Genomic DNA, 21,261 nt, shown 5'->3' with positions numbered 1-21,261 from the left:
GGCAATGTGGTTCATTTTTTAAAGATTTGACCTTACTCATGGTTTCTCATATGACATACTGCATATCTCCCGCACGAGCACTGTAATGTGATGCAGTGTCTTGTGCAGCAACGTCCAATGAATGACTTGAGGCTGGAGAACAATGCTGACTGACAATTTCATGTGTTATTAACACGATTTGCTGTCAACGCTGGTTAAGGAAAAACTGGCTTCATAATGTAACCTTACAAGTGATGAAGAGTATTCTGGTGTTATTAATACTCACATGTGAAACTAAAAATTTAGCACATAGTTAAGAAAATGATATGTTTTTGTAAGAAAACCATGTGGATTCTTTTTGTTTTGATTGCCCTGTGAGTAAAAAGCAGCAGGGATAAATCGCGTTTGTTTTGTAGTTTAGTGTCGTCCTCTTTTACTACAAACGTCATTTCCCGGAATGCATTTCGGAGTTTAGATTTTCCTGCAGGGAAATGTAGTCAGGTTTATCGATTGTGACCATTTCTCAGCTTAATGAAAAGTATGTGATACTGGTTTTATTGTTTCCCCCAAGTTGAATTTACAATTTGTGAAATATCAGATGTGTTGCTATCATTGATATTGAATGTGGCCTATGGGGGACTGTTTTTAGATACTTAGAGGAACTGCAAGGACCAGAATGCATTTCGACACAGTCGCTCCTCTGCTCACATCCGCTTGACTCGCTATTTGTGTTGGAAAAAGGACTTTGTGAAACTGCAGCGATGTCAGTCCAGGTTGTGGCAGCGAAAATGGCAGAGGTCGAACTCAAAGACGTTCCCACCGGCAAAGACTTACCGGCCGGTTCCCCGGTGACACCGACCTCGGAGGGCAAGAGCCTCGCCAGAAACGACCCACACGAGGCCGGTTCCTCTGCCGCTGCGTCCCCTACAGCGGAGCCCTCCGCCAAAGCCGGGGAAGGCAGCCTGGGTTTGCTCACCCCGAACCCCGCGAAGATGCCGCAGACGTCGGCTCTGAAGCGGACGGACCCGCAGCAGAACGGCGGAGAGGCTTTTGTCAACCGTGACGGGACCGTGGCCGAGGCTCCGCGGATGAAAAAGGCGAGTGAGACCAACATTTTTCTCCATATGTCCTCGGTGTTATTGGACCACCACTAAGCACCTCGCCGCATTGAAAGCTTGCATTGTGTGTCGATGCTAACAAGCTAGCTGGTCCCAAAGCTGATTCAGCGGTGTCACTTAACGCTTTTAATAACGGTCTTCGATGCTAATAACACTGTAGAGGGTGTAATCATGTATAAACAGTATTTTAAAATAGGTCTATCCATTTAATTTAGGCTGACATGGCTAAATCTTTGAGGACAGTAGCTGGATAAAAGTATCCAACTGTTCTCACAAGTTTTGCTGAGAGTGGGTGTTGCTATTCCACCTTTCTAAAACATTTGATTTTTGGATATGTGTCCAACAATTACGCACAACAACAACAACAACAAAAAACTTAGGGCAACAAAATAAAGATAATATGATGCTAGCTAAAATAAGCAGTTCAGTCACTTGAATGAGAGCTGAAGTTGCTGTCTTTGCTAAATTGCCTTTATACAGTGGCGGTTCTACACAGGGGCCTACAGGGGCCAATGCCCCTGTGAAAAAGCTCTTGGCCCCTGCTGTGGCCCCTGTGTCAAATTAATTCTTACCCATTTTTGGTCAAACAATATCTCATTGTACACAAAAGAAACCTAGAATGTGTACATTGTATAACAGTTTATTGTGCAATAAAAGCTTGTGTATATATAATAAAAGATCATTCTCACTGTTCTGCACTTTCAAAATAAAAAAAAAGTAATTGTGCACAAAAATGGGTAATGTCATTGTCCTACAAAAATAATTGTTATTGTTGGTAAGTCTCATTGTTTCAATCAATGTATTTGTATCTTCCAAATATACTTAAATGAGATTTTTTAAATAAGCTAAAATAAAGGTTTTGAATGCTAAGATATCATCTTTGGCGTTTTTTAATGTGCCCCTCTGATTGAACACTGGCCCCTCCTTGGCCCCCACAGTAAAATTGGTCTAGAACCGCCACTGCCTTTATAATTACCATTTTTGCTTGGTCAAGCAGGAAAAAATGGCAATTAAGTACTTTACACTCATGAGGCACGTGGTTGGGACCACGGTGTTAATAAATGTTGCGTGGTTGTTTTCAATAAAAGCATTTTAAAGTAGCTAGTTGATTTTAATTGTAGTAAAGTAAAGAATGCACTGATGTGTTCCCCTGAGTGACAGACTGCTTAAGGTTTTTGCAGAGGTAGCTCAAATGATCTTTGCTCCTTCCTTGACCCCAACTTAAAGATATTCACAGTTCACTTCTTAAAATAAATGCCATGGTAATCTTACTTTGATTGATGCAGTGCCACACAAGGTGTGTGATCTAACTCAGACATAACATTAGTCAGTAATCCCTGACCCTGCAGTGCTCCTGTCACCTAGTTTTTCTCAAGCCTGATTTAGCCTTTAGAGCACCTATACTTCAGTGAAGGGAGTTCCTGCCCTTGTAGCTTAACTCAGAGGTCGCACTAACTTAGCATGTCTTTTTTTCTTCTTCTTGGTGAGCAAGGATCTACAACACTGCTTGACTAAGGTTGTGACTGAGATGCATCTTATCTTTTTGAGGACAGAAGTGGGTATGAAGGGCAAGGTTCAGGGAAAGAACAATATGTGATAAGGAATCCTTTGAGGAAGCTTCCAGCTCTATTCCTTTGATCACAGTTATTAACAGTTTCCAATAATTTATGGCCTGTTGTCACTTCAGTGCACTTCATCAGTGCCGTTCAGATTCAGGAATGAATTTTAGATCTATGGTCTTAACTAACCCAGTGCTGAAAATGTTTAAGGCTTACTCTGTGTGTTGACCAGTTTGGGCAGACATTAATGCAAAATACATGTTAAGCGTGTTTTCACTATGAACCTTTTGAGATGGAAAACCAAAGTGAGTATCAGGGTGTGACACCCACTACTACGCATTGATGATGATCCTACCCCGTTAGGCAACCCCAAAGGAAACCCCAAAAGGGGGAGAACTGGTTAGTACAGTGTGAGAATTGACTCCACATTGACAGCAGCTCAGAGCAGATTGCCTTATGCACCTCTGCCCGTATCAGAAAGTGCACATATGGATGTAAGGCAGCAGCCAGGAACACTGGGTCAACACGCTGATCCACTTTTGGGGGATAGCCCAAAACCAGATGAACCGGAGAGCGACAGGCACATCTGGATTATTGAGCAGACCAGTTTCGCATACAGGACCATGGTACAGAGTTAATTTCTAAAATGCTATAATATGTTTTTATTTCATAACAAATTACTCTTCCCAGTTTATCGTGATTTTTTTTTCATGAAATAAACAAACTACTCTCTGGGTAGGGCTGAACAATTACAATTTTATTGAAATCATTTTATGTACTAGTGCAGTATCAGAACTGCAGGAAGTGCAGAATTTGTTAAAAGCAAAATATGTTTCAAAGTCACTTACAATCTGGTAAGTACTGTGGTGTTGTAGGATGTCCTCCTATTGACTTCAAAAGTCTTTGGTATAGATCCTTGAAAAACAAAATGACACTTATCATTTAAATATTTTTCCCAATGAAAATGAGAATAATAATGCAAAAATGATCTTTCCTTCCAATAGTATGAAGCATATAACAATTGCAATATTAGTCAAAAATAAAGACAATGATATATTTTTCCAATCATCCAACTCTTTCTCTGGGTAGTGTGCCGTTACTTGTAAAATATTCCTTAAAGTAGCATCGAAGTTGTTTAAATATATACTTTTTATGGCTTTTAAGGCTAAATGTATTTAAAAAATAGTGAATATTTTTGTCTTGGAATGAAACTTGTGGTTATAGTTGGTAGAAGCTCCCTAAAGACACACTATAGTGACTTTTTATATTTAATAAGAACAATGATCACTTTTTATAAAAAAATAATGAGAATAATGTGTAGGATATTCTCTCTGCAATCCATTTGAATTTAAATAGGTCATGTTATTGTAAAGCGAAACTGTACAGCAGGCATCATTTAAACCTAAGCAGGGGAATCTCTGAATTTGCAGGGTCAAAGGTTGTTGTTTTTTATTCATATAATGCAGTAAGCCTGAGTAATGGATAATAGACACTTTCAATACACTGGGGCTGATGTATGCGTCCATTATAATAATTTAAATACTCTGTCACTACATTTGTCTGATCAACCACCTAAGTGTATAGCCAGGGGGACAGAAGGTTGCCTCCAGCCTATTTATAGATCACAGTGTATAGTGGGTCTTATAGCACACTGCATTATAGATATATGACCACAGCCTGGCTATGCGCATCTGCTATTCTGCATGCCCGGTGCAGTAAAGGGGAAATGAGGCTGATGCAAGTATGCAGGCAGGCAGCAGTGTTGACTGACTGGATGACCGGCCATCTTTTAATCCATGCCTTTATCATGTCGCCACATGAGGGGATTAAAAGGCCAGCTCTCTGTTGTAGGTGGGCCCAGATGTAAGCCTTTTGAGTCCAGTGATGAGTTTCATCGTAGCCTGCATGGCTTGGCACGAATATGTCCAGTTTCTAGGAAGTTCAGGCTGATGCCTCCAGATGGGCGTGGTTTGTGCCTATTGGCAAAATACCTTGTTTTAGTCTGATATTAGGCCAATAGGTTCACCTGCCTGTATGGCACTATTAAGTCCCTCATTTCCCACTGGACACACTTGCCAAACACAAGACTTCTCGCCTTGTAAGTCACCATACTTGTGACTTAAGCAATTCCCCCTGCCCTTTGACATTTGGCAGTGATCAAACTTGCCAACAGGTTTTAAGAGAGCATGCACTGCGATATTTTTGAATGACTCCAGGGAACGCTGTATTAGTAAGGTCATCCCTCTCTGATGTAATGTTATGTCATACACTAAGCTGGTGTTCCTGGTAGTGCTCACTGGTAAACAGGCTTACAGTGACCAGTGGCTGCTCTCCTTGGGAAGAGAACTCTGTGGAAGAAGACTTTATGTATTCAAAAAAGATGCATATTTGAATCCAGTGCTCTGCTTTCATTCTGATTCCGCATCTGCTGAAACCTGTAATGTTTGCATTTGGTTTTGCAATGTAATCCCGAAGGACATTTTCTTTTAACCCTCTTTTGTCTGAGCCAGCTGGCCAAGTTGCTGCACTGCAACGATTTCATTGTGGTGGGATAGGTGGGCAGGCAAGCAAGTGTAACTTGTTGAACCTTTTGGAGACAATGGTAAAGGTTAATTGATGGTTAGGAATTCATTAATCTAACAGAAGGCCACAAGTTGTAATCAATTTGCTGAATAACTCCTTTCATATTCTCATAGCTAAGTAAAGTTCTCTTCAGGAAAATATCATTCTGCTCTGTGGGTTATCAGTATTGTCATCTTCATGCAAGGTCATTGAGCATCTTTATTTGCTGTAAAGGAGAACATGTCACTTTCCTTCCCCTATGCCCTCTCATTTGTGAGTCACTTCTGCTACTGAGCTGGTCAGTATGTGTCTGAGGGCATGCACAGTGATAATCACATGCACCCCCCCCCCCCCCCCCCCCCCCCCCCAGAGGATCCTGTCTTCTTTTATTGGAGTCAAATGTGGTCATAGCCTAGTCCTGCTTTCTTTTATGTAGTGGTTTTATGAACTACTAATGATGCATGATGGTGAAATCAGTCTCGTCTTTAATTGCACACAAACGTGTCTATTTTTGTAATAATCAACAGTATGATTGGTTGTATTTGTTTACATCACACCAGAAACCAACAGAAAGATGCAGGCTTTTTAACATTGCAACAAGGACAATGTTTTAAAAGGAACTGTATCCCCAGTCTGCACGTCACAATTTTTCCAATCCTCAAATAATCTTATTTTCTACATTAAGGGATCTTTTAGTTCAAAAGTAGTTAATATGTCCATCCAATATTCTTCAAGTCCAAGGTAATGTCTTGAAATGTCTTGTTCTGTCAGTCCAAAACCCAAAGATATTCAGTTTAATATGATTTATAAAACAGAGAAAAGTAGGAAATCTCCATATTTCAGGAGCTAAAAAGGCTCGTTTCTGCAATTTGTGCATGAAAAATTACTTTAACGATCAATAGATTATCAAAATAAAAACATATTTGCTATCGATAAATTATTTAAGTATTTGTTGCAGCCCTAGTCCACTCCACGACACAAGTGTAAAATGTATGCACCACAGTTTCAGAGGTGCGAAATGCCATCTTAATGTGGCTTGAAGGCCCATAGATATACACTATACTGCATAATAAGCAACGCATCTGGAGTCACAGTGAGTATACCAGAAACATAAAGCGCCAAATGTGATTTCATTTGGAATTTACTTCCAGCCTTGGACTCTTTGCTACATTAGACAGATGGGAAGAGTCTTTTAAGGCATACAAACACATGCATGGATCCTTTAGCTGTGTGTTGACACAGAGAATGTGGAACTCTGGTGTGAAGTCTGAGAAAGAGTGAAGCAGAGAAAGGGAGCATTGGATCTAAATCCAGCCTTCCCTCAGACTTCCACCCCCTTTTTCCATGGACGTTAAGCTCAAAGAAAAAAATCAACTGCCCAGTTTCTGTGCGACTCTCAGAATTCAATCCCAAACTCCGTCTCTGACCCCTAACTTGTGGAAATCACAGGTTTTTTCTGAAAGCATTGCAGTTGCCACACCGTATACATCCACTTTGTCCTTTGACAAACGGGCATTAGGTTTCTCACTGCGAATGTCACCTTTTTGAAGCAATTTGTTTTTGATGGAGAAATTAAAAGACGTGCTTTAAAAAAGTATTTAATGACTTACTGCACACACTAGAGAGGAAATAGACGTGGACTTGTATCATAAATATCAGAAAGTTGTATGTTCAAACCGGACTAGAAAACTGTTAAAGAAGTCTGACCAAACTAAAACAACTTCTTCTCAAATAAAATACTGTTATAATTGGAAGGCACCCTTATCTTTCTCATGAAATGTAAAACACTGGCTTTACAAAATGTCTTTCCTATTGATATCTGTAAAACCACACGCCGAACTGTGGAGTGCCTTTCTTCTTTGAGAGTAACATTAATATTGTTCTGAAGACTGAGTGACAGGAGTTTGCCTTCAAGCTCCTTCTATCTCTGTCCAGCCCTGTAATAGATTAAACACTGCTGTGCTGGTTATTGTGCTGACAGGAGCTTTCAATGGCTGTTGGAGGACAGCGAGTAAGTTTGACCATTGTCAGAGGTTACTGGCCGGGTCGCTGGGGAAGCAGGGAGGATGAGGGACAGACTGTGACGCAGGGAGTGTGAATAACACAGCAGAGATGGGGGAGAGAGACTGTTATGTACAGCCCCGGCCTGATCAGGGGGGACTGTATGAGACAGAGAAAAGCCAATCATTAGGCTGGGAGCAGAGCCTCAGCCAGGCCTGCATATGAAGCACTTGCTAATGATATTGCACGGTTGGTTAGGGCTGTACTGAGAATGGGGGTGGGGAGTGAATCAAGTTGTTTGAGTTTGTTCGAGTGCATACCTTGGATGTTAATGATTTGTCAATGCTCATTTAGACACTGGTAAGAATTTATTCAATGAAAAAGTTTGCCTGGTAGTATTATGTATCCTTATCAGTATCTGCCCTGTATGATGTCATTAACAATCGTAGGTTATCTAAAACAAAGAAGAAATAGATTCAAACTTTCATTCCTTTTTATAGACATCGAATGCTAAAGGTACTGGATAATAGATTCATAGGTGGCTTCATGTGTAGGGAGAAATATCGTCACGTATAAGTCAGGATGTGTGTATTAGCTTTGTATATATTTTTATATAGAAAATGAATGCCCTTTTATTCTTGTTTTGCAAGCCTTCATATTGTGTATAGTAGATATTTACTTGTTCCTTTTGCTGCAGTGATACCTAAATATAGTCAAGTTGATCCCTTTTTTTTAGGATTCACCAATTAAATATTTGGGCCAATAACAATGTTTCGAATACCAATTTGGCTCATATGCCGATTCTGATGTTCTGTTTGGTATAACCCCTTTTTTTGCTAGGTTAACAAAGAAATCTTGATTATTTGAAAAAAAAAAAAAAAAAGAAAAAACTGTTTTTAAATGATGGTTTGTCCAAGTTCCACCACCAAAAAACAACACAACATTTAGGCAATGCCAAATGTATGCAACACTTCAGATATACAGCCAAAGCTATTGGCGAATGTGATCTTATTTGTTGATAGGCTGATGGCAGTCTACAAGGCGAATATCGGCCCATATCTGTGTTTGGCCGTTATATTGGTGGATCTCTACTCATTTTACTTTTACATTTCACTAAGAGGGAAATTCTGTTATTGGTGCACCCCCTTATTATGTAATCAGTGTCTGTAGGAAAATTTACTTAAATTAATGATACCAGGCAACAGCAGCAGCAGAAGAAGAAATGTGTCTTAAAATAAGTTCTTCTAGGAAGTCAGCTGTAGTGTTGGGTGATTTTGCATGTCTTAGCTGCCTCTGCCACTCATTGAAGAGCGTGTATATCTGTCCAGCTTTGCCCTCGGTGCACTTAGCCATGGTTTATTGCTGTTTTTAATGACCTATGAGTGAAACCCTGATTTATCTGATCTTTCTCTGGTGCTCTCACTCTCCTCTTCCTCAAATTACCACTTCACAACACTTTTATTTTTGCATCTCCTCCACTCTGTTTCTGCTGGTCTTGTTTACCTCGTGTTGCACTGCTCCACAATACTGTCTACCGTTCATAAAGTGGTTTGACAGACTACTTTAAAATAAACGTAAACTCATCCCTTACTCCTCTGTCAAACTACACCCGCCCCACTCCCTGTGTTGTTTTTATTGTTTTGTTTTTGAGCCCATGTCTAGCTTTCTCAGTCTCATTGTGTTCATGGGCTGTGCATTCTGTAAATCTTAGCACCCCGTCGCAAAAGCATGTGAGATCACACCTCTCTAACCATCCTCATCCATGCCACAGGGGCCGACTGAGGAAATGGACTGTTGGTACTTTACACCAGTTTTGAGTTCCTCTCACCCCCAGGGTGCCAGATAGTGATCTCTTCATCACTGTTCAGGCGGGATGTTCTAGCAGCTACATCATGAAGGCCTGAGTGTCTGGATTTGAGATCACAATTTTCTCTTGATCTCAAATAATTTAAATTATTTAATTTAAATGTATTATTACTCATAATAATTTTTAAATGGCAAATATTTATTGCCTTAACACCTTCCTGACGCAGTATGAACATATGGATATACATATTGCAATAATTACATGCAAATACATGTGGCTTAAAGAGTGTTAGTGTCATTGTGTTCAACTGGGCCTTTGTTGAGCCAATATGAAGTATAACTATCATTTATCACTTTAAGTCTGTTGAAATAAGCCCCAATTTCAAAGGGTAATACAATTTTCTAATATCAGAGAAATTAGCCTTTTGGCAAGTAGCTCTTGTAATGATCATATCAGACCTTTTGTGATATTTTATAACAGTAGTTAATTAGTCATCTTGACATTAAGGCTGTGCAGCTCTCCTCCGTTGTATTGAAAAAGTAAATACTCTGCCTGCTAGCCCCTGTGTGTGAAATCTGTCTGTTTTTACTTTACCTCTTGTTGGTCACAATAATCCCGCCCCAGCACCTGATGTAAGCGCTTTGTGGTTCAAGACCAGCTGATGCTGCTCTGGAACCAGTTTTCCTGTCCGAGAGCTTGTTCTTCAGCATGTCGAAACGTGAAGAACTGGTTCAAGATTAGGCACTGGCTCCGAACCAGCTTTAGAAATGCCATAGTGGAAAGGGGTACATGTTAGCTGTCTAACTCAGCTTTCCAATGGCAGCGAATACCGAGCACACTGGTGCTGTACTCGACATGCCAAAATCAATTTTCACACTCCGTATATTGGAGCCCTAACACCTGTCCTAAGGCAGAGAATAGCGTTTGCGCTGGTTTCTTCTCTGTACATGAGTGTACCACCCACACATGCATCTGTGACTTCCTGGTCCACATTCATTTCCTGCCTCGTCATCCCAGCTTGCTATCACTGAGCATGAGCATCTCATTGGGTTACACGGCTTTCCACCAAAAGGCTTCTTACAAGGCTCATGTTCTTGGAACAGTCAGGTAAACAGAATAAAGGGAAAAGGCGAGCACTCGTCTTTCCTGGAACCTCTGTGCCCGAAAGAAACCAGTATAGTGTGATATTTTAAACCCTTGGTGTTGAAACACCAACTCCAATGATGTGCATGTGTGCCCACTGTGAGTTTACCTGAGCATCAGTAGACAGCAGTGGACATTAACATTGAACTGGCTATGCAGCATGACGAGGAATGCAGCTCCATACTCAAGCACTCGTGTGAACAAAGGGCCAACATTGTGTTCAAAAAGTGCTGCCTCACAAAGGGGCCCTCACAAAGCCTGAAATGAACCCCACACACCCATCAGTCTGCCCTGCTTCCTATTAGTCAGGCCAAACCACCAACCCTTGGCAGACAGAGGAGATTGCTGTTTGGGCCTGAAACATCTTAGGGCTGGGAAATGGATATTCTATAGGCTACAAAAGGCAGTGTATATATTGTTAATTCCAGCAAATATAGAGCACCATTATTGTTCGTTTGGAGTTGTGTTCGGTTAATCCAATACTCACCCTCCTTTTAGCTCTGCTTTGGTATCCGCCAACTCGTGAGAGAAACATGGTAACTGGTAAATGGAGTGCACTTATATATCGCTTTTGTCCAAATCGCTTTACACTACACGCTACGCTCATTTACCTGTTCACACACAAATTCATACAGGTGGCTGAGGCTAGCAGGGCACAATGGTGCCACCTGCCACCATTGGGAATTCATTCACACGCACCGATGAACGCAGCATCGGGAGCAATTTGGGGTTCAGTATCTTGCCCAAGGATACATATAGGCTGCCATGGTCAGGGATCGAACCTTCCGATCAGTGGACGACCGTTCAACCAACCGAGCCACAGCTGCCCTAACATCAGGATCTTTGTAGTAGTTGTCCTGCAGAGCTTGTTTGATAAAAATGATCTATGAGCTCATCACTGACTGACAGCTGTCATTTGATCTCTAATTAAAATATAAACAAGAGCAGCTTGAAACACTGCATTTCCTAACATTGTAAATTTTGAGGGTTTTTTTGTTTAATTTTTTGCCAAAATCCAGAGATTTATAGCTTTTGTCAAGAGGATAAAAGAAAATACAAATCCAACCTAATTACTGAAGAATTGCTTCACACTCTTGATTAAACATAAATCATTGACCCCCATAATGGGTTTATTCAAAAATAGACCAGCATCACCCCCGTCTGTGTTCCTTTGATGTAATTATACCTTCCCCACAGGGCGAGAGGGCTATTTTTGGCAATTCAAGAGGAGGGCAGACAAAAACATACAATTCATGAAGCATTTGTTGCTGTTAAATCTTACAGCATTTGATTTAGCTTTTAAGCTTGTACAAGGTTTCATTTAGCTTAATGACTGACATACACACCAATCCATTTGTTGTTCTGTTTAGTGAAATGATTTGACTCTTTAGGGCTGGAGTGGTTTAAAAAAAAAAAAGTGACAAATATGATGGAAAGCTGAGGGAGATGAATGACTGCATGGGTAAATAGATGAGTAGATTGATATGGATACATATAGTAGATACAGCTTGCTGTTTAATTTGCGTAAAAGCCTCTGCATTGTTGATCCATCACTGGACCAACTAGCATCAACTTTTGTTTGCCGTTATTGGTTTTCTCTCAGAATTGAGAGCCATATAGAGACGGAAACAATAGCTTTTTAAACAATCTGGTCAATAATGCTGATCACTTTGCTGTCAGTGTCATTGGATGCAATCATTATGCCCTTGGGCTCCAAACTGTGCCCTAGTTTGATCTATATGGGTAAAAAGACCCTGTTACACAACTGAAGTGTGCTTGTCTCTGTATGAGGGAGATGGAGATATATATACTATAATACAGAAACCTGATGAAAGCTTTAATTTGTCCTTGAATGACATATGAAGCCTGCAGTCTTGGCACTCTTCCTCCTCTCAGTGGAAGATAGAAGGGAACGGCATGTGATCCAAAGGAACAAAGTTTCAGAAAGTGTGTTGGCTGTTCTCCTCTCCCCCCCTCTCTGTTAAGAAGTAGGTAGGGTTTAATCTGTCACTAAGCCCCATCATTCATTGCATGTTCTCCTCTAGTATCAGTGTTCCTGGCTTTTACAGTGACTATCAGACCATATCAGAAGGACAAGGATTGTTCCAGTGGACAGTGCTCACTTTGGATGGCCCTGCATACTTTCCATAGTTTCAGAGCAACACTGCAATTATTCAGGGCTGAAGCAGTCAGTAAGACCCACTCAAATGGAGTCTAGGTTGATTTAAATTTTTTGTGTCAAATTACGATTCTTTTCTACAGCTCTTACCATTTTTAAGAGCTCAGGTGTGAGCTAAAGTTAAAAATGTTTAGCCATACTAGCTGCATGACTATGAGGCTGGTCCTGTCAGCCCAACATTTTGGCCCAGAGTGAAATATCTCAAAAACTACAAATGGATTGCAACAAAATTTGGTACAGGCAAAAATGTGGTACTTTGATTGAAATGTCTATAGATTTGCATGCATTCGGTCAGAACGCAGTCTCAGTTGTACTTTGTTTTTAGTGCATGATAACCAAGGCTACAACTATTATTTCATGCCCACCTGAAAAATGCCCACCACAGCTTGCCCCAAAAAGCCTCAGATATTTTGATTTGTCCACAACTCAAAGATATTCAAACCAGAAAATATTCACATTTAAGAAACTGAAACTAGAGACTTTTTACAAATATATTTTTTATTACTCAAACATGAATTTATTGAACTAATTGATTATTCTTGGCAGCTCTAATGCTCCCATGCTAATATAAGATTGAACATGTTAAACATTGTACCTATTTAATATTAGCGTGTTAGCATGGTTGTAGACTCTTGGACCTGTCAGTGTCATTCACTGCACTAAACAACAGGACACATTGTCTAATTGCAACTGGTGCTGAATTTGTGATTTATGATTCACATTATTTTGACAAATTAATCAAGATTGTTATTGTAACACGGCTACTGTGCAAATGTAATCCTCCCATAACAGAAAATTGTTGAATATGACCACCAGTTTATGGAGCAGCAGGTCCTTGTGCTGTTAGCCATTCTTCCGTATAATGTGTCTCGCACATTGTATATGCTGATGCCATATGTAGGGTTCAGAGTGAAAAAGCAGGGGATGACTTGCTCTGGTGCTGCTGGTGACGTGGCAGTGCTGAGAGTAGTGAGGCCCTATGTTGGCACAAAGCCTTTGGCAATATATATATGTGTGTGGGCACGTGTTAAGCCACTGGTAATTGCGTGTGGGCTCTGTAACTGCCAAGTGTATGCATGGTAATGGTTGTGTGTGTCTCGTGACTGAGTGCATGCATGTTTCTGTGCCATTATTTACAGTCTGAGCACTTGTCCGTGTGTATAAATCATCAGGACCCATTCTTGCATCACAGCCCCCCTCAGGGCTGCGCTCTGATACGCACACTCGCACACACCACCTCTCACTAGCTGCTTCCTCCATCCTTTTTCTTCCTTCTATTGGTCAGAGTGGTCACAAGGGCTTTACTATTGGATGAGTGCAGGGTAATTGAGCCGTGATTGGAGCAGCCACCTTCTCTTTGAGGATTTTCTTGTTCTCACGCTCTGGTGTGCTACCTCTTATTTCCTGTCTCACTGTGCATGCAGACTTGCTAGCAGCCTGTTGTATCCTATTTGCTGCATCAAACATTTTTGTCCTGTGGAGAACTGCATGTGAAGCCCAGTAGTGGGACTCTACCGCCATAATGACCCCAGGATGGAAATGTCAAGGTCAACACAGCTGGCTCACATCTCCCATCTGTACTGGTGGACATTATACAGAGAGAAATATTAGTAATGTCTATGCATGTTCTTGTGAAGATGTTTGTTTTTTGCTTCTTTTCTGTGCTGCTCTTTGCTAGCCTTTTATTTTCCTGTCCATGCCTCCGTCTGCGTGGCTGCCAGGGCTTAACAACTACACAGTCGTTTCACTAAAAGCCAGGCCTCTGTGCCAGAGTTGTATGCTTGTTTTTATGTCTGTCCAGCAAAGTGTCTGGCCTCTCCTGTGGTTGGACTTGAAGACATGGTCTCAGCTGCTGACTTTTTCCAGGACCAATTGTTTCCACCTGAATTCAGAAGTCTTAACACACTGTTTTTCAGAACTGCGTCAGTGCGGTGCTTCTATAATTCAAGGCTGACAGAACAGCGTCTCATTATGAAACCGAAGGTGACTCTCTTGCTTGCATGTGTTTATGTGTTAGACAGTAACTCGACTTTTGACTCAAAGTGCCAGTGAAGCGCAAAATTGAGCATTACTCAGACAAAAGGTGAACACAGGGGTGATAAACATGCACATTGCCCCTCTGCTGGCCAGTTTGATTTAATGGACTGTGAAGAAAACTGACAAGTATAAAATGATACATACTGTACAACTAGAGGTATATTGAAACTACAATTGCAGTCATGGGTCTCTGTCAAGTATGTGGATAAATGCATTAACACTCACAACCTCCAGGGTGGGTTTTCTGTAATAATTGCAAAAATATCACCATTTAACAAAGCCAGAAACTGTAAAAATAGAAGTTATAATCATTTTTTCAAATTTCTGCCTGCCTTGAACAAATCATGTGCGAGGAAAGCCTTCTTTAAGAATGGTTATCAAAATTGACTTAAAAATTATATTTTCATCAAAATCTTGTCAAAAATAATCAATTTGCCTTAACCATATCCTGTTAAACAGTACATTCTGCACTCTTACTGCCACTGGGAAGCCATAAATGATTCAGCTTAAACAGTTACTTTGACTGAACTGCAGGATGTTGTACACAGAGGAGAGAAATTCCACTTGTGGTATTTCCATTTTATTTAGATGTATGACATTTTAACTGTAGTATACTGCACAATCCATGCTGTTTCCATAGAGATGCAGAACATTGCAGTAGAGGCCACAGTGAGCAAATTGTTCTCTATATGCTCTATACATTTAAAGTCCTCAGAATGGCTGTTGTTGCACAAAACTTTAAAGCAGTGCTCAGTTCTTACACCATGACTCAGAAGTGATGATGGAAGTAAAGCAGTGTCTGAAGTGAACACAGTGAACTACTAAAATAATTAATTTTTGATGAACTTAGGGTTTGTTTCAGGAATATCACTGACATTCATGAAAGAATCACTGTTTCCCCCCTACTGTTTCCTTTGGAAACATTCTGAAGAGGTTGAAACCCCTACACATGCAACTTGGTAAGTAAAATCTGCTGCTCTTGTGTCTAACTGGAGACCGCAGTCATACAGGGGCAGCATGGCCTTGAGTGTGACAGACTGTCCTATACGCGACAGCAATGGGCTGTCAGCCAATGTGCCAATCAACAACAGGGTGCTCTGTCAAAACCAGGAAACCTGTCAGCTCTGTCATGGTGAGCTGCATCAGATAACAATGTCATAACAAACTGTGAAGGTTTGTTGTAAATGTTTGGAAGGTGACCTGCATTTTGACCCTACTGTGAGAAGGGTGACAATCAAACCAGAAAACAATTGTTTCCATTGTTGCCACTAGTGGTGCAGCATACAGCACAGGATGTACTTTTTTCATCCTCGGACATTGATGCCGTGTGAGTTGAATCCGGGGGCACTGTATCCCAGACTAGCTAGGATTGTGTTTGATCTAGCTTCAATTAGGGAAGTTGTGAAAACGGCGAGACTTTGTATATGTGAGTGTGTGTGTGTGTGTGTGTGTGTGTGTTTGTGTTTGTGTGTGTGTGAAGTGGTGGTAGAAAGAAGTAAGAAGAAAAACATTGGCACCTCTATGTCTGGTACAGTCTATTTTAGTTTTTCTTGTACACAAGCACAATAGTAATCCATGAATAGCAGTTGAAAGCAAAGAGAAACACATCCACAGGCAACATTTCTTTTGATGTGCCATCCAACGGCTTCCTAAAAACATGCACATAATAAACTGTGGTCTAACTCTCTAGTCTGTTAAGTTGTATAAGGACAAGTGTTGTGGCTGGAAAAAAAGGAGGAAAGGAAAAGAGTGAAGAGACTTGAATGAAGGGAGAAGGAAGCATGAACAAGTGCACGTCCTCCACTAAGTACTGTGTGGGAGATGTGAAAAACAAGACATCCGTTGCTTTGTAGCCTCACATTTAGGCCTAAAGTACGACTAAACTAAAGGCCTTGAGCTGCTTTAAGAGCCAAGGCCAAACTTGCAGGTAACAAGGGATGTCACTCAACTGCTTTTTGCTTTCAATGAAATCTTTGTACTTGGATGGATAATGGATGGAGTGACACATTGGTATTTATTTGTGCCCCAGGGATAAACACTTTGCTGTGACTGCCAACAAGCCTGTGTGTGTGCGTGTGTGTACGCGTGTGTATTGATGTGTGCATGTTTGTGTGAATAGAAGTTTCATTCCAACACAATATATTGATCATACATTATAAAACACATGCCATATTTTTGTAAGTGTTGCCAAGTCATTGGTGTGGAATGAAAGACTCTAATGTGTTGTATTATGGGAAATGTAGGATCCAGTGTTTTTGTAACTAGACCCATACTAGGAGCTAAAGCTTAAAAGTTACTTCTACTCATTTTAAACAGTCTATGGAAATAGCCTGTGTCTGAAAAGTTAAGCCAATGCAGAAGTGTTGTAAACCTGCATTCTTTCTAATGACCAGCAGGGGGTGACACCACTGGTTGCAGAAAGAAGTCGGATTTTATAGAAGTCAGAGAAATGGACCCTATTCTCACTTGATTATTAAGAGTTTGCTGTTGTACTTGTAAATTTAAAAAAAAAAAGAATGCATTATTAGCTGTTGGTATCCCATTTAATAGCTCAGTGGCAATTTCCAGATGCACCTTGCCAACCAGGCTAGCATTAGCTGATAGCTTAGCATTTGTTGTGCTGGCAGTGCTTTGCCCCGCCAACTGGTAACCTGTGTAACTTCCCACCGTAATCTTTTAGTCCAAACATGGACTTATGGCTCCAAAAACACCTGGCACCAAACTATAAGATCTCCCATATCAGTTATACCATTTGCACCTGTTTGTTTTTGGATTTAAATATTAATTCAGGCTCAGCTTTTCTATGATTGACTTTTTATTGGATTTATAGTATTTCATGTGCAAGGTCTTTTTGTTTTTACACTTCTTGGCATGTCTTTTTACCATTTCTTTTTACCACTCTTTCGGAGTTGTATGCCTGTATTTTTTTTCCTTCAATTACTCCCAGATTTAGGACCGCCTGGCCTAAGCACTTTCAGGATTTAGCTTTGAGGATATTTCCAGATATTTGTTTATAGCATTAAGCTGTTAACAGGACACGTTCCTCTTTTCCTCCCCCTGCAGTCTTTTTTAATGCCATCACTCACTTTTCCAGGCCTTTTGGCAGACAACATCCAAACATAAAGCTATTAAAAGCCCATTGGCACTTTGATTTAAGAGTACCCCTCCTTGCACTTAGCCTGTCTCATCTTCCTCTTCCTGTGTGTTCTCCTTTTAACTTTGTTTAGTCATCATCAGCTTTTCTACTGCTATCATCACATGGGCACAAGGCTAAATACTCAGACAGACACTATGGAAAAGCTGACTGCTGGCCATATACTGGTGAAAGTTGCCTCTGTCTGCTAGTCAGGAACCTGGACAGCTGTCTTAGCTGTCTTCTACCTGAACACTTCTTCACAAATTACTGTTGTCTTTTGTTGACAACTTGCCAGGACCCTCTCATACTGTTTGGCTTCACTTAAATCCTTATATATCTGGATGGAAAGCATATTCCCAGCATGCCTGAGCTACACGTTGCCAACACAATCATACTCCCATGACCGATACTGTCTGGTAATATGAGATTTCCTGGCCACTGCTAGCTTCCCAGAACAGAGCAGGTGTTGACACTAAACATACTGTAGTAGCAATTCAAGTTGTTAGTTAAGATTTAAACTGGTGACATTGAAATGGGTCACTGGTACATTGTGTTTTGGTCCAGTGCACCTGACTGTCTGATTCAGTCTGATAAAAAGCTTGTTTATCTTACTCAGTAAAAATTTCTCCAAAATCTGATATAACAAAACATCTTGTGCATTGGTATTATTGTAGCTGTCTGAGGGCACTTAGAGGTCTTTTGATAGTACCTCCATATTTGTACAGAGATCGGAAGTTAAAAGGAGATTGCTTGGAGAAAAGTTTGCAAGGAGGTTTGTTCTAAAAATGTCTGTTACTTGATTCCAGGTTTGTTCTGTTGTACTTTACCTGAACCAAGTTAGCACTAGCATTAGCCCACGTTATCTCCATAGAAGAACGCCTCATGTCTAATGTGAATTTAACACAAATGATCCCCAGGACAAACTTGTGCGAGTAATTCAAGATGAAACTATAATTTCTGTTCACAGTTTAGTGGTTGTCCCCTGTGAAATGTTCAAAGGGTAAGTAAACTTAGAAATGCAAAATTTTAAAGCTTTTTTTTTCTCTCCGCAATTTATTGCATTAAAACCAATGCCAAGGTCATAAGGTTCAGCTTGTTGAAACATCTGAGAGTTCTGTCAAGCATAATATTTTATAAACAGGAACTACACAACTCAGAATGGTAAATGGGTATTGTTTTTATTATGCCCAGTCCTGGCACATATACCCATTCCGTGTGTGTTCCTGGCTGGAGCTCAGGTTGTGTTGCCAGCGATGGAGGCTGGATTCCCCCAGAGGGGAGCAGCAGTGAGGAGGTATAAACAGCCAGCTTCCCAATGGGCCTGATGGAGAACACTTCCTTCCATTCTCTCCCTTTGGATTTCCTCACAAAGGACCATGCAACAGGTCTCCGCTGGCCCGGCCTAGTTTGCCTCTAGAGCATCTCTCTTTCCTGATTCAGATAGACACGCAGGCATAGAGAAAGATGTTGACGTAAGTGTTAAGTCACCAAATGATGTAAAAAGTCTACGGGGAGCCGCTCTTCTGCAAGTAATTCAAAACTCATTTTGGGAACCACAAAGCTGAGAAACGTAAACCCTTAGTAGTGAGGTCATAGCTCCCCTAGGTCCTGTAATTCCAACTCGATGTTAAATGTTAATAGCTTTTAAAATGTGTCAAGCTGTTAACTAACTCCTCAAAATGTCCTTGTGCTGTGAATAAACACCTTCCTCACAACCTGACTTCACATAGCATCATCTCATGACCTTGAAAGCTTGTGCAGTTGGACAGAAGTGGAAAACAACACAATGTTTTATTCATTTCCTGCTGGATTTCCTTGTTAGTTCATATTGAGTTCAATAGAAAAAGGCATAACTGCCATGATGGAAGGATCCCAGCTGCCAGCAGAGTTTTCTTAATCAGGGAAACAAACACACAATCAGACGTCATTCAGACGAGGCTCCATTTCACTGCACATGGGTCTCAGTATCTCTGATACCAAGATAAACACGAAGTTTCTCACATTTAGTTTTGTCTCTGTGGACAGTGACTCTTTTGTTTGGGACGGAGGGGGGTTGAATGATGTGTCCTGCGATGGTCTGTGACAGCTCTTTGAGGTGGAGGTCTAGAAACAGACAGCTGTCTGTTGATGGGTGATTTTGTATTTTTAGGGCAGTAATTATGGATGTCTTGCAGCCTGAAAAGCAGCCTTGACGTACTGATAATGTAGAGGTTTGTGGGAGTGTTTTAATGATGAGACATGGCTTGTCTGCTTTTGTCCCCACTATATTGACACGCCTCCTCCCTGTTGTCCTCAGTTAACTGGAGACATTCCTCTCCCATTCCTGTATTGGTAGGGAGCATCACTCTAAAGTTCAACTATTGTAGAAAATTACACTGCATACAAATATCTGAGTATCAGTTTAATTTGAGGCCTGTTTATACAATGACATCTGGCACCAGATGGAAAAGCTGACAGATGAGTCTCCTGTGAGACGAGAGAAATCACTGTCTTTTCTGCCCCTGCTTTGTATGGTCATGCAAGCATGAAACCTCAGCCTAAAGCATGGATGAAATGAATGGAAATGAGCACAGAGCGATGTAAACAAAGAAATGAATCAGAAACATGTTACCCAGAGGAAACATGCAGGAAAACATAAACGAGTACATGACATTGTTGACCAGGTCAAGGTGATGCTGGATTGTGGGAAGTTGAACAATTCAAGGCAGTGTGCAAATTATTTTAGTCTGTGTGTATAGCAGCAAATGGAGCCAAAGGGAGCAAGCCATTTTGCCTTAATGATTATCATTGAATTTCAATTTTCTTTCTACTACATTACCGCTTCACAAGTGCTTGTCAACAGCAACCTCCTGTGATTCTCTAACCCCAAGAGCACAGCTTCTTGTTCCCAACTTAAAGGCACACTATGCAGGATTTGTTGCTTACTGTTACTGTAAACAAGATTCAAACTGTGCCTCGGCTCAACGAAAATGAAGGCAAACTGGTGGGTTTTTTTTTTTTTGGTGCTGTGTATGTCTGGCCGATACATCGATATATTTTTAAATGTGATGTGGAATTAGACCTTATTGATATAGTTCAAAAATATTTTTTCTCTCTTTATATATAAATGCTGCCCTTTCTAGGGTTTGTCATATTTAGTTCTTTTGTCATGTTCATTATTCTTTTCTCATATAAATATATTTATTTTGGAAAAAGATTGGCTATGTTATTTCACAGGCTATTTTTTAAATTATAGTTTTATTTATTTAAATGTGCACTTACTGGAGCTTTGATTTAAAAAAAAAAAAAAAAAAAAAAAGTACTCCTGTTATACAGTATTTTAAGTTCACTTAAATAAAACATTTCAATAAAACTACTTGTGACATGTCATATTTGGCTTTGACTGAACATTTGCTCTCACTTTGCGATAAATATATCGTGATATATATCGTATATCGATAAACAGCCTAAATATATCTGGATATGACTTTTGGTCCATATTGCCCACCTCTAGTGCTGTGTCTGCTATTTTCGTGGCCCAGGAATGTTCCAAACACCACAAAATGGGGGGAAAAAGAGACAAAACAGGCAGAGGGTATAGTGTATACCTTTTTTAAGGTTTATTTGCTTGGTAAATAAGGCAATCTGTCAATGAGCCACTACTGTCCACTCTGAGGCTCAAGACCTGTAGGATATTCATGCAGATTGATAGTGAAAGTTAATTTTAAAAGGCTGATTAGGTCATCCAATGTATGTGCACT

At 40.5% G+C, this 21,261-nt stretch overlaps 1 protein-coding gene across 2 annotated transcripts in view; it reads left to right on the top strand.

Moving 5' to 3' along the window:
* The first annotated feature begins 644 nt into the window (after nt 1–644).
* Nucleotides 645–21,261, top strand: part of ahcyl2b (adenosylhomocysteinase like 2b) — a 54,413-nt gene continuing 33,796 nt past the window's right edge. For both annotated transcript variants that reach the window (XM_059325659.1, XM_059325658.1), the window contains exon 1: nt 645–1,076. In XM_059325659.1, coding sequence (XP_059181642.1) covers nt 741–1,076 — 336 coding nt within the window. In that variant the 5' untranslated portion in view covers nt 645–740. The remainder of the gene's footprint in view (nt 1,077–21,261) is intronic.

Source organism: Centropristis striata, chromosome 22 (genome assembly GCF_030273125.1).
Source record: "Centropristis striata isolate RG_2023a ecotype Rhode Island chromosome 22, C.striata_1.0, whole genome shotgun sequence".
NCBI lineage: Eukaryota > Metazoa > Chordata > Actinopteri > Perciformes > Serranidae > Centropristis > Centropristis striata.
This window is presented reverse-complemented; position numbering and strand designations above follow the sequence as displayed.